The sequence below is a fragment of the Bombina bombina genome, chromosome 6, assembly GCF_027579735.1.
Source record: "Bombina bombina isolate aBomBom1 chromosome 6, aBomBom1.pri, whole genome shotgun sequence".
In the NCBI taxonomy this organism is placed as follows: domain Eukaryota; kingdom Metazoa; phylum Chordata; class Amphibia; order Anura; family Bombinatoridae; genus Bombina; species Bombina bombina.
Window position 1 is genome coordinate 508,653,365 of NC_069504.1, and position 13,409 is coordinate 508,666,773.

Here is a 13,409-nt window from a genome sequence, read left to right on the forward strand (position 1 = left end):
AGGGGCAAAATACCTTACAGACCCCCAGGATGTACAGCTGATCATCCGTTAATCGCAGAGAGAGGACGAACACTAACAGACCGCACTGACAGACCCAGAAATGCGGTGATTTCAGAGCAGCTCCACACGCTACCCATGTGCTTAACGCAGAGCCGATCATAGTCAGTTGGGTGACCGCGGCTTCACAGCTGCATCTCTTAAACACTGAGGTAACCTGATCTTGGCTCTCGGAGACTGAGGCGATCCAGATAGGGCTCCCGGAGGCTACTGGAACATTATATAGGAGCGGCACATATCGCCATTGCGGCCTCCACGTGGCATACGCAGTTGCAAATAAAAGTGGATACATGGCAGTCGCAATTATGATCGGTTACGGCTGGGAGAAAGACCTGTCATCTAATTAATAGTAAGTGATACCCCAAACGATAACCTGTGAAATAAGCGGCTGACGAACTAGCCTGGGAACTTTTTATTTAATCTATAAGTGGCTTAAACTGTGTAAACCGGGTTACTTAGCAGAAGAACTGCTCAGAAAACAATTGCATATTGTGAAGGGAAGTGATCACACTGCACATCACGCACTCATGCATCTCAGTGATCCAGTATACCCACAACCTGCTTTATTACACTGACTGCACAACGAACATAATGGCATCTAGGCAGAAACCTAAAACGGACAAGAAGGCGACCGCTGCATCTAATGCCACCATGAATTCCTTTTTCCAAAAACAGGACAGTGAGGTGACTGACAACGTAAAAGACTTATTACTACCAGATGTGCAGCACACACAGGAACAACCAGACTCCCTGTATGCTCAACAATTTAAACAAATCCAGACAACCATGTCTCAACTGCCATCTAAGTCAGACCTGGCAGATTTGAAATTGTTTATCAAAACAGAGATGTCCTCACTTAAGAAAAATATTAACGAATTGGGATCAAGGATTGAATGTCTGGAAGAGGGACAGGACACTTTGAACACCATGGTATCAGACTCCAACCACCAAATGGTGCTACAGGAAACTATGATTCAGTCACTTCAACTTAAAATTGAGGACCTTGACAATAGGAGCCGAAGGAGTAACTTGAGAATAAGAGGGGTTCCGGAAGAGGCAACTTAAGACTCCCTGATATCCTATTTGCTTCAACTATTTGAATACATTATCCCTTCTCTGAAGCTGACAGAATCTTCCATGGAACGAGCGCACAGAGCGCTGAGACCTATCCCAGCACCTCCCAAACCACCTAGGGATATTATTATCAAGTTTGCAAGCTATTTGGACAAGGAAGCAATATTGGAAGCAGGTTAGAATGCAGCGTGAGATCAGATTCCAGACCTATAGCATTCAAATCTATCCTGACCTTTCGCCTACCACAATTGAGAGACCGCAGAGAAATCTGATTCATTACACAGGTCCTACAGGAGAGGAAGGTGAGATACCGTTGGGGCTTCCCCTTCAGCCTTATAGTCCAACAAGACGGTAAAACTCACATCTATAAGGAACCGGATGATCTGGAACAGTTTTCAAGGGGTCTCAATATCCCTTTCCCACAGCCGACACCAGGACCAAAAGAACAGCCCACCCACGGCGAAGATATTGCACCCAAACCTCAAACATCACAATGGACACTAGTCAACAAAAGGAAAAAACCGGGCACTCCCCCGCCTTGACCTGACACCTTAGTACCTTCTACAGAAAGATTTGGTGCTGCACAACTATTGGGAAGAGTATGAAAAGAACAGAAACTTTCCATCCCTATAACTTGATAAGCACACCAAATGACTGTCAGTTGAGACACGAGATGTCAGTTAACCTACTGATGCCAAGTCACCACCACCTTGAACTGGTATCTCAGCACCTTCAACAAGGCGACCTGGTGTTGCATGGCTACCAGGACGAATATAAAAAGAAAAGAGAACTCTCACTTCTGGAGCCTGATAAGTATTAAATATGTCTGTTAATTGATATGCAAAACGTCAGTTAAACTGTTAATAGAGTGCACCAATGTTTAATTCTCTAGGAAACCGAGTACAGTGTTGTTGTTGTTGTTGTGTTTTTGCTTTCTTTTAGACTTTTCGCTGTTACACATTCGCAATGGAGTTGGGGGCTCGTTCCCCTCTCCCTGACACAGCCGAGCACACCATAACAATGTTATTTAGAAAGCTGGGCAGCCGCTTTGGATTGCCTGGTGGGCGGGATGGTGTTGGGGAGCGGAGGATAGCAAAGCTGTTGTATTGTTGTGTGTGTGTTGCATTGATTCTGCTTTCCCATGTCTCCTAATACCCCCCTCTTGTCTTCAATGTAACTTCACACCTCCATGATAGGTTGTGGAGGGCACATCACTCTACCACGCACCCCAGTGCTGCAGCCCCTATCCATACACAAAATGACAGACAGGAGAAAATGTTGGGTGCTCCCAGCTGTCTTATTAAATCAAAACTCATGACACCACTTTGCTGACTCATGTCTACCTAACCTTCTTACCCGCCTATTGTGAGAAAATGAATAGAACATGGCCGCATTTGTAGAACCCACAATAAAAACACAGTTTATATGTTCGCCAAATAGAATTAAAGTATAGATTTTACAGCGGACTAATATATAGACTACAGTAAACAGTCCTTAAAATAGCGCTAGTGGACTACAACTAGAGCATAACCTTCTTCATTCCCAACACAGGACCTCCACCCTCATATCACTGGATAGACTGGGCTTAGAACCTAGTAAAGATAATCCGTCGCCCCCCACGTTTTAATTATAGGAGTATGAGTGGGTAACGAGATATGCTACCCCTCCATTGTTAGCAGATTGTAAATGTCTGCAATATCATTTTTTCTGGTTATTGTTCTTTATGTTACAGTATTTCACATGTTTAATATTGTTAGAAACACACTGTGATTTTAGGATAGTGTTAAGTAAGATTGCTCCTGGTCCGTCCTGCGCCACGATTCATATTTATACTAGAACCCTCATAGAACTGTTAACTCACACACAATATAGTTTTCACATCCACCATAAAGATAATGGTTAACCAAAGATTGTATTCCCAAATCAGTAACGACATTAGCATCTATTCCGTTAACACAAAAGGACTGAACATACCTAGTAAGAGAACCACTGCCTCAAAAGATTTACATAAACATAGAGCAGATCTTGTATTTTTGCAGGAGACCCACTTCCGCAAAGGAAGAGAACCTAACACATTTACATGCACATACGGTACTTGCTATTGGGCCTCGCCCCATCAAAACAAAAAAAACGGAGTGGGGATCCTAATCAAAAAAACAATACCCTTCACCGCACTTCAAACTATTAGAGATAGAGAGGGGAGATATTTAATCTTAGTAGGCCTTCTCTATGGGAGACCAGTAACCCTGGTATCATTATACGCCCCAAACACAGCACAACACTCCTTTGTGAAAAAAATCTCTAACTTAATCCTAGAACACCAGAAGGGAACACTTATTATGTGTGGGGACCTGAACATAGCACTAGAACCCGAACTGGATTGCTCTTCTCAGCACTCCTCCACCCCGACATCCCGAATCTCTAAAATTAAATCTTCACTTAAAAATATTGTGGCGAAGGATGTATGGAGAACTTTACACCCCCAATTAAGGGATTACACCTTTTATTCTTACCCCCACAAGATATACACAGGGAAACAGAATACTTCGAACACAATGTACAATCCGACACTGAAGCACACATACTATGGGAAGCCCACAAAAGTTTTTAAGAGGAGAACTGATAGTCATTAAGGCTCAACAAAATAAAATTAAAAGAGAACTAACTATTTCACTAATCTCAGACATACAGCGATTAGAAACCCAACACAAGGCTTCACCAACAGATAAACACCTGTTTGACGAAATTACATCACTAAAACAAACCCTAGCTTCGCATCTCGACAAGACGCACAAAAGACAAGCCCTAAGTGCTCAACAAAAATATTACGAAGGCAGAAACAAGTCAGGTAGACTCCTGGCTAGATATCTTAAGCAGAAAGTGCACAAAAAATATATTATGAACATCAGAAATTGCAGAGGCCACCTTCAGTCCTCCACAAAAGATATAGCACATACCTTTAAATCTTTCTTTCAAAAACTATACAATATCCGTAATTTGGACGATGGCGCTCCCCATCACGCCACACTTAGAACACAATTAATAGAGGAATACTTGGGAAAACTTAACTTACCATCTATCACTGAATTACAGAAAGAGCAACTAGAAAACCCTATTTCGCTACCTGAACTAAAACTGGCTCTAAAAAACCTACCCACCGGGAAAGCACCGGGACCCGACGGCTACACCCATAAGTATTATACCACATTCCAAGACATTTTAAGCCCACACGTTATGCTACTTTCAATCTATAGATGAATATGAATCTTTTCCTGCCAGAGCATTAGAAGCCCATATAATATTAATCCCTAAACCCAATAAATCGCAAGACCTCCCCAATAATTACCGACCCATTTCGTTACTAAATCCCGACATTAAACTATACGCAAGAATCTTAGCCCACAGACTAAATGCAATTCTCCCGGACATAATTCACCTTGACCAAGTTGGTTTTGTACCGGGTAGGGAAGCGAAGGACAACACGGTCAGGGCCTTAAACTTAATACACTACGCCAAGCTTGAAAATATTCCATCAGTCCTTTTATCTACGGACGCAGAAAAGGCCTTTGACCGTGTTGCCTGGAACTATATGCGAGCCACACTAGTCCATATGGGCCTAGGGACAAAGATCCTCACTAGGATCTTCTCACTGTATTCCTATCCTACAGCAAGAATTTTAGTAAATGGTACACTCTCCTCCCCTTTCGCCATCTCCAACGGAACACGTCAGGGATGCCCACTGTCCCCACTCCTCTTCGCATGTGTTATCGAAACACTAGCAGTAAAAATTAGGTAGAACCCCCAAATAACTGGACTCAATATAGGAAACCAGAAATATGTCCTGTCATTGTTCGCAGATGACATCCTTTTCTCACTCACTAATCCCGAGAACTCAATCCCCCCACTTATTGGACGAATTTAACACTTATCGCACCGCTAGTGCAGCTGATTGCCTTTTTCAGCAGTATTATGACACCCAGATCCCTTTCCCAGCTCTCTATATATGGGGGAATGTAGCTTTCGGGGGGTATGGGTTAGAATCTTGTATATTGTGGATAAAGTGGGTCTTAGACGGGGGCTCTGGGTGCAGAGAAATTCAAAATTGGTCAGGGGCCTGACCATATTTTCATAGCCTGAGTGTTTAGTGATGAAATGTATCGTTTGTAGGTGAACCAGTTAGTGAAACAGTCGTGTCCCTTAGAAACCAAGTCCACTTGAGAGAGCAGAGACTCGTTGTCTGTTAGCGTATGTACCGTGAAATCCCTATTAGGGGTATCTACTGTCATATGGGTGAAGAAGGGTCTCACTGTGAAGTCTCCGTTTTCAGTCAGGGGTGAGGGGATTGATGAGATGTTGTGTGTCGTGTTAATGGTGTACTCCCAGTTCTGATAGTTCTCTTGAATCATTGGGTTATTCGTTCTAGAGGTTTTGATTAATGTCGGGTTACCCCAGCTCAACCTTTCCAGATGTGGTTTTCCCATTATAGAATGTTCTAATGTGACCCATCTTTTATGACCATGGTGAATGTTCCAGTCTACTAGCCTCTGTAGTAAGATGGCTTGGCGATAGGCTGCAAGGTTCGGTACCCCCAGTCCACCTTGTATTTTGGATGTTTGCATTATTTGTTTACTTATTCTGGGTGGTTTCCTGCGCCAGATAAAATCGCTAAATGCTTTTTGCATTGAAGGGATAAACGCCTTAGGTAGGGGAATTGGCAAAGTTTGTAGGAGATATAGTATACGTGGGAAAACATTCATTTTGATGGTGTCGATACGTCCCAACCATGATAGTTTTTTAGATCCCCATGATGACAAATCTCGTATGATTGTGTGCTTGATGGGAATATAGTTTAGTCGGAATATGTCATCTAATGAAGGGGTGAGGTACAGTCCTAAATATTTTAAAGAGGAGGAGCACCAAGTGAATGGAGTTACATTTTGTGTGGAAAGTAATGATGGGCCGGTCATGTTTATATTTAGTATTTCAGATTTGGACATATTAACGACAAAGTTGGATAGGATTTGAAAAGTGTTAAATTCGTCCAATAAGTGAGGGGATTGAGTTCTCGGGATTAGTGAGTGAGAAAAGGATGTCATCTGCGAACAATGACAGGACATATTTCTGGTTTCCTATATTGAGTCCAGTTATTTGGGGTTCTACCTAATTTTTACTGCTAGTGTTTCGATAACACATGCGAAGAGGAGTGGGGACAGTGGGCATCCCTGACGTGTTCCGTTGGAGATGGCGAAAGGGGAGGAGAGTGTACCATTTACTAAAATTCTTGCTGCAGGATAGGAATACAGTGCGAAGATCCTAGTGAGGATCTTTGTCCCTAGGCCGATATGACTAGTGTGGCTTGTGTATAGTCCCAGGCAACACGGTCAAAGGCCTTTTCTGCGTCCGTAGATAAAAGGTCTGATGGAATATTTTCAAGCTTGGCGTAGTGTATTAAGTTTAAGGCCCTGACCGTGTTGTCCTTCGCTTCCCTACGGTTTTAGATCAGTAACACATTAGTCAGGATACAAATAGGAGTGTATTCATGCAATTAATTAGATGCATGCTAATGCAAGTATTACCTGGGGTAAATATATATATATAGCGGAGAGCTCTTTTAGCAATCTAAAAGAGAACCAATTGTTTTAAATGCACTTGGATAAATTTAATTATTCATTGATAATGCAGGATTAATAATTCTAAATGGATTGTCCTGCTACAAATATAAAAATGTTTTTTTGGATGCTGTGCTGGTGTGGTCTCATATCCAATGTTTTCTTTCCCTCACTCTTTCCTTCTCTTACCTTTAGTGTATTGGTTTTGGTGTACTGTCTTTTTAAATTTGTACTTAGCCTGCTATTGGGTATGGCTCCTTTAAAAGGAAGTGGCCATACCATGAACATTAGTCCTATGATTAAGTGCCGTGATTGGCACGAAACATGTTAGGATGTCCAGTCTGCTTAGCCTGCCTGTACCTTGTTTTTAAAGCATATCAATAAATTTAGGTTTTTTTTATATACTTATCGCACCGCTAGTGCAGCTGATTGCCTTTTTTCAGTTGTTTTCCCTGCGGCGGAACCGGCCGCATTTTCGGCTCGCACCCTCTGTGGCTTCACACCTATTGCCTTCCCCCTGTAACTGCCGGTGGCGTCTTCAGCCAGCGTCGAACTGGAGCGGCAGCTTTCTTGGATGTCATAATACTGCCTCATACGAGTAAAACAATATTTCAAGCCACAATGAGATCCTCAATTTCATCCTCTATTCTAGAGGTTAACTTTAAGTTACTTCATAGATGGTACCTCACCCCGAAAAAACTGCACCGTTTATTTTGCACTCAAAGTAATAAATGTTGGCGTTGCGGCCATGTAAATAGCGATACAGCGCATATGTGGTGGTGGTGCAACAGCGTCCAGACTTTCTGGAGATACGTGATTTCGGAGGTGGAATCCATTTTAGATATATTGCTACCACTCGACCCCTTGATATGGCTCTTACACAAACCCCCCTCGTCCATAAAATACAAACCATACTTACACCTATTCAGCATTCTGACTAATAGTGCAAAAATTCTAATTGGAGGAATAGGGAAACACCAACTATAGGTATGTGGAAGCAAAAAGTAACAGACACTATTGAGCTAGAAGAATACTATTACCTTAAACAAGATAAAATAGATTATTATGCAGAGTTCTCGCAACTTTGGTCCAACTACATTCAACATAAATAAATAATAGGTGTATTCGCAGTTCAGGAACCACTTATGACTGATTAAGGGAATTAATATTTTTATAATCAGGCTGGATGTTGATGATCGGGGCGCCGGCGGACCGGGACATATAGTTTCTTTGATATCCGTTATCTACTCTTTGTTATTTCATATAAACTATTGGATATTTAATGAAAGTGTTTCAGTGGGCTTCCCCTTTAGGCAACACAACTTTCAATCGGACCCATTTCAGATTAACCTAGACATTGCCCAGGGGACGAACACTGTTGTTTAATTTTGAAGTGCTTCGCGCACAACCACTGTTATCCACAAAACTTAACAGCTATTGTTGTAATCTGTATCTTGGGAGCTGCGTCTCATTGCTTATGTAAAAATTGACTTATATACAATAAAGCTGTTTAAAATATATATATATATATATATAATCTGAATAGGAATAAGCACTCACTGGATTTCAAAACAACAAATATTTATTCGGCAGTGACGTTTCGGGGCATTCACCCCTTCCCCGAAACGTCACTGCCGAATAAATATTTGTTGTTTTGAAATCCAGTGAGTGCTTATTCCTATTCAGATTGTTCATTCCGTTAAGCACCCTGGTCTGTGTCTGGGTTGGCCAGTGAGAGTGCACTAAATCGAAGTCTCTCTCTCTCTCTCTCTCTCTCTCTCTCTCTCTCTATATATATATATATATATATATATATATATATATATATATATATATATATATATATATATATATATATATATACACACATATGAAGGGTATTCAGGGATTCCTGACAGATATCAGTGTCCCAATGTAACTCTATAATTTTGAGAAAAAAAAAGTTTTGGAAATAGAAAAGTGCTACTTGTATTTATTGCCCTATAACTTGCAAAGAACAAGTAAACATTGGGTATTTCTAAACTCAGTACAAAATTTAGAAACTATTTAGCATGGGTGTCTTTTGGTGGTTGTAGATGTGGATTTTGGGGTCAAATTTAGAAAAAATGTGTGTTGTTTTTTTCATCATATTTTATTAAAAAAAATATAGTAAATTATATGATATGATGAAAATAATGGTATCTTTAGAAAGTCCATTTAATGGTGGGAAAATAATAGTAAATGAGTAAGCTGAAAATTACAGCTAAACACAAACACAGCAGAAATGTAAAAACAGCCCTGGTCTTTAACGGTAAGAAAATTGAAAAATGGTCTGGTCACTAAGGGGTTAAACAACTTTTTAATTTATTTCTATTATCAAATTTGTTTCATTCTTCTGGTATACTTTGTTGAAGAAGCAGCAATGCACTACTGGGAGCTGGCTGAACGCTTTGGATGAGCCAGTGACATGCAGCATTTATGTGCAGCCAACAAACATCAGCTCCTGACCCTACTTAGGTATCATATTCAACAAAGGATACCAAGAGAATAAACAAATTAGATAATAGAATTACTATTATTACTATTTAAAGGCACAGTCTACTTGATTTTTTTTTTATTGTTTAAAAAGATAGATAACGCCTTTACTACCCATTCCACAGCTTTCAACCAACATTGTTATATCAATATACTTTATAACCTATAAACCTCTAAATTTCTGACTGTTTCTAACCCTCTGCTGGCCTCCTCTTATCTCAGTGCAGTCTGTCAGATTTTCACAGCCTGGCAGTGCCATATAGATAACATTGTGCTCAATTCTGTGGAGTTATTTATGGAGCAGCAGTAATTGGATAGAATTCAGGTTTGTAAATAGCACTGTGATAAGGAGGCATTTCTCTTGTATAAAAAATGAGTTGGGCAAAATGTATTCTAAACCTCTACAGCTTCCTGACAGAGAACACTTGGATGGCCTGACCCCACCAGCAAGTAGAGAGGAGTGGAGAGAAGATTATTTGAGTCACTTATATGTTAAGCTTAATGAAGCAAGGCAGCTTTCTGTAAAAGGATCAAGGTCCAGATCCTGGATCATATATCTGTAGACAAAATAAGAGGACAGAAGCGCCACATGGCCCAATATTGTATGATAAGGTATGTAAGATAATAGCAGTGTAATAACACACTCACATTTGGTGAGACACCCCTAATGGTGTAGAAGATACGGCCTGGGATCAATACAGTCACCCAGCAGACTAATCTCCAATGACTGGTCAGCAATCTGTAGATGGTAAAACAGATACAGCGCCAATATGGCCTAGTATTGTCAGAACAATGTTGCAGTATATAGTGATAAATATACTCACATTTGGTGAAGCACCTCCCTTGGTGCACTAGAGGCAAGCTGAGATCAAACACTCAATAGACTGATACCGGGTTAGGCAGGAACTGCCAGCAATCCAAAAATAATTCAGTGGCTAATAAAGAGGTCTGGCAGCAAGTGGTAAGTATAACAACTTACTCTATTAAAATATAAAATGCTAGCTACGCGTTTCTCATCCAACTAGTGGATGTTTCATCAGGCTTAAAACAATGAGTAAAAAACACTTGCTTTTCTAGCCAAACCAATTATACTGTTTGATCCCAGCTTGCCTCTAGTGCACCAAGGGAGGTGCTTCACCAAATGTGAGTATATTTATCACCATATACTGCAACATTGTTCTGACAATACTAGGCCATATTGGCGCTGTATCTGTTTTACCATCTACAGATTGCTGACCAGTCATTGGAGATTAGACTGCTGGGTGACTGTATTGATCCCAGGCCGTATCTTCTACACCATTAGGGGTGTCTCACCAAATGTGAGTGTGTTATTACACTGCTATTATCTTACATACCTTATCATACAATATTGGGCCATGTGGCACTTCTGTCCTCTTATTTTGTCTACAGATATATGATCCAGGATCTGGAGATTGATCCTTTTACAGAAAGCTGCCTTGACCCTCATTATCATCCATACCTGTGTGACATCATCGTGTCTGGTCACTTGGGACTTTACATTATTATACATTTTTTATTATATTATTATTTTATGTCTAACTCTTTTTTTATATGTATGTTTTGATTTGATCTGTTCACACCAACCATATTTTCTATTTAAGTTTTAATATATACATCGCTGTGTTTAGCATTGTTAACATTTTGTAGTTTGCCAAGGGCGCCCCCTATATATTTCTTCTCCTCCCATGGTTTAACTTGTTATTCACATAAAAAATATACATATTCATATTGATTTATTGCAAGGAAATGTAACCAAGAGGATAAACACAGCTCTGTATTTTGTACAGTTGTTATCTTTTAACTGTATATTGACATTTCTTCTGAAAATAATTATTAATGGTTTATTTATGATCATTTATACATAATGTCATATGTACAAAATATTATTTAAACAGGGCTTCCTCTTTTCTTTAGAGTTTGTTTTTTGAACTGATGTCCATTTGTGTATTTTTCTATCCATACAGTAAACCGTGTATCCTCGCTGAGCTGGCGTATAGACCAAACACTGAGTTCCAGTATTATTCAACATGTGAACGAGCCTCTCGTGCATCTCAATCTGAACATGACTGATCCCAACAGTTCAAGGCCTCTCGCTGTTACTTTGTCTGCCACCAAACTAAGAGTATTGCTGACAGGTGAGGGAAGTCAGTGTTTTATACAAGGGCATATAGGTGTGTATTATAGAGTAAAGTGATAGTAAACACAGTACTAGATAAATAGTGCAATTAAATGTATGTAATGTGCACAATAAGCTTAGTGTGTTTTAAAAGGTCACATTATAAAAGAAGTTAAAGGGACACTCAATCAAAATTAAAATTTCATTATTCAGATAGAGCATGCAATTTTAAACAACTTTCTAATTTACTTCCATTAACAAAACATGCATTGTCTTTTTATATTTAAACTTTTTGAGTAACCAGCAAATACTGAGCATGTGCAAGAATAAGTGTGTATGCATTTGTGAATGGCTGATTGCTGTCACATGGTACATGTATGCATTTGTGATTGGCTGATGGCTGTCACATGGTACAGGGGGAGTGGAAAAAGACATAACTTTTAAAATTGTCAGGAAAAAATCTACTACTCATTTGAAGTTCAGACTAAGTGCTATTGCATTGTCTTGTTATCTTGCATTTGTTGATTATGCAAATCTACAGTGTTGACTGGTCCTTTAATATAATTGGAAAACTCAAATAAAAATTGCAGCTGCCAGCTTTTCTCTCTGTGGCAGTACAGCAAATCGGGAGCTGTACCACCCTCTCCTTAGCTCTGTTGCAGCTCTCCTAAGCCTGTGTAAAAGCCTCATTTAGCTCCTTCCTGCAAAGGCTTTGGAGTGCGCTTCATTAGGGAGCTACAGTATGTAATGTGTGGTGCCGCTTGGAATTGGCTGTACCACCTGCTTCACCATTATTGATGTGAGTTTTGCAATTAAATAACTTTATAATGCTGGGTTTTAAAATACTTATTGGAATTTGCACATTACACAGATTGTATTGCACTATTTTACCAATACTGTGTTTACTATCACTTTAAGGAGGACAATCACTGTGTAGGGGTTAAACTAAACTGTGTTTTGCTTGTACATTAAAGAGAACTTAGGTACTGTTTCTAATAAGCTAAGTAACATTTTTTCTTCTCATTACAGAGTTAAAGCAGGCTCTAGAAATGATGAACTCCCTCAACTGAGACAGATTGGTGCAGTGCAAGTCTGAGACCGCTATGTTACCAACACCTAGGCACACGGTCTCGTGTTTAATAAACTCTGCTGTGCTTCAGCTTGTAGACAACTATGGTGTCTAAATAATTCATAATGAACATCCCAGCATTACCAGTTTCATGAGCATGTGATGCCACGTGCAGAAAAATGTGTCACAACAGCAGCGCAAGCTAGAGATTTGTTTAATGGAAATGGCAAGAATTGTGCCAACCCGTGTTTAATTTGCCTTTAGTGAATAAGTTCATCTTGTTTCCTATAGATATACACTTATTTCAGTAACCCCCCCCATAAATCTGAGCAGCAAGGATGATACAACTATTTATCTTGTATAGTTACCTAAGAATTATATACTAAACTGGCAAATTGTGTATAGAAGATAAGAATGTATTGCACTATTTTATGTGTTCAGAATAAAAAAAAATTTTTTTTAGTTATGAATTCCAAAGGATTCACTACATTATAAATGTTTTAAAAGCATTTATAATATGCATTGATTTCCAGGCATCCTTTGAAAAAAACACTTTAATATTTATTTTACTTTCTTGGCTGAAGCCAGTGATAAACCAATAAATGTGCAGCATGTCCGGGTTCTGCATTCCATGGAATACACTCTGGCCTTTCTCTGTTTTTAAATTACTGATAAAGGAGGCAAAACAAATAATAAAATATCATTGCAAAGGTTTTTTTTATTTTTTATTATGCCTATTTAAAGTTACAGTCTAGTCAAAATTAAATTTTCATGATTAAGATAGAGCATGCAATTTTAAACATTTTTAATCAGCAAGCGCTACCCAGGTGCTCTATCACAAATGGTACGAATATTAAGCTTACATTCTTGCTTTTCAAATAAAGATACCAAAAGAACAAATAAATTCTAAAAATGTTGCACAGGATTTGGTAAGGGCAATGTAAAATGA

General features: G+C 39.4%; 1 protein-coding gene across 1 annotated transcript in view; it reads left to right on the plus strand.

The window, feature by feature from the left end:
- The window catches only part of COMMD4 (COMM domain containing 4), a 40,408-nt gene extending 27,235 nt beyond the window's left edge, over positions 1-13,173 (plus strand). The window contains exons 7-8 of the mRNA XM_053717400.1: positions 11,240-11,410; positions 12,421-13,173. Of these exons, the coding sequence (XP_053573375.1) occupies positions 11,240-11,410; positions 12,421-12,461 (212 nt within the window). The 3' untranslated portion in view covers positions 12,462-13,173. The remainder of the gene's footprint in view (positions 1-11,239; positions 11,411-12,420) is intronic.
- Positions 13,174-13,409: the final 236 nt, after the last annotated feature.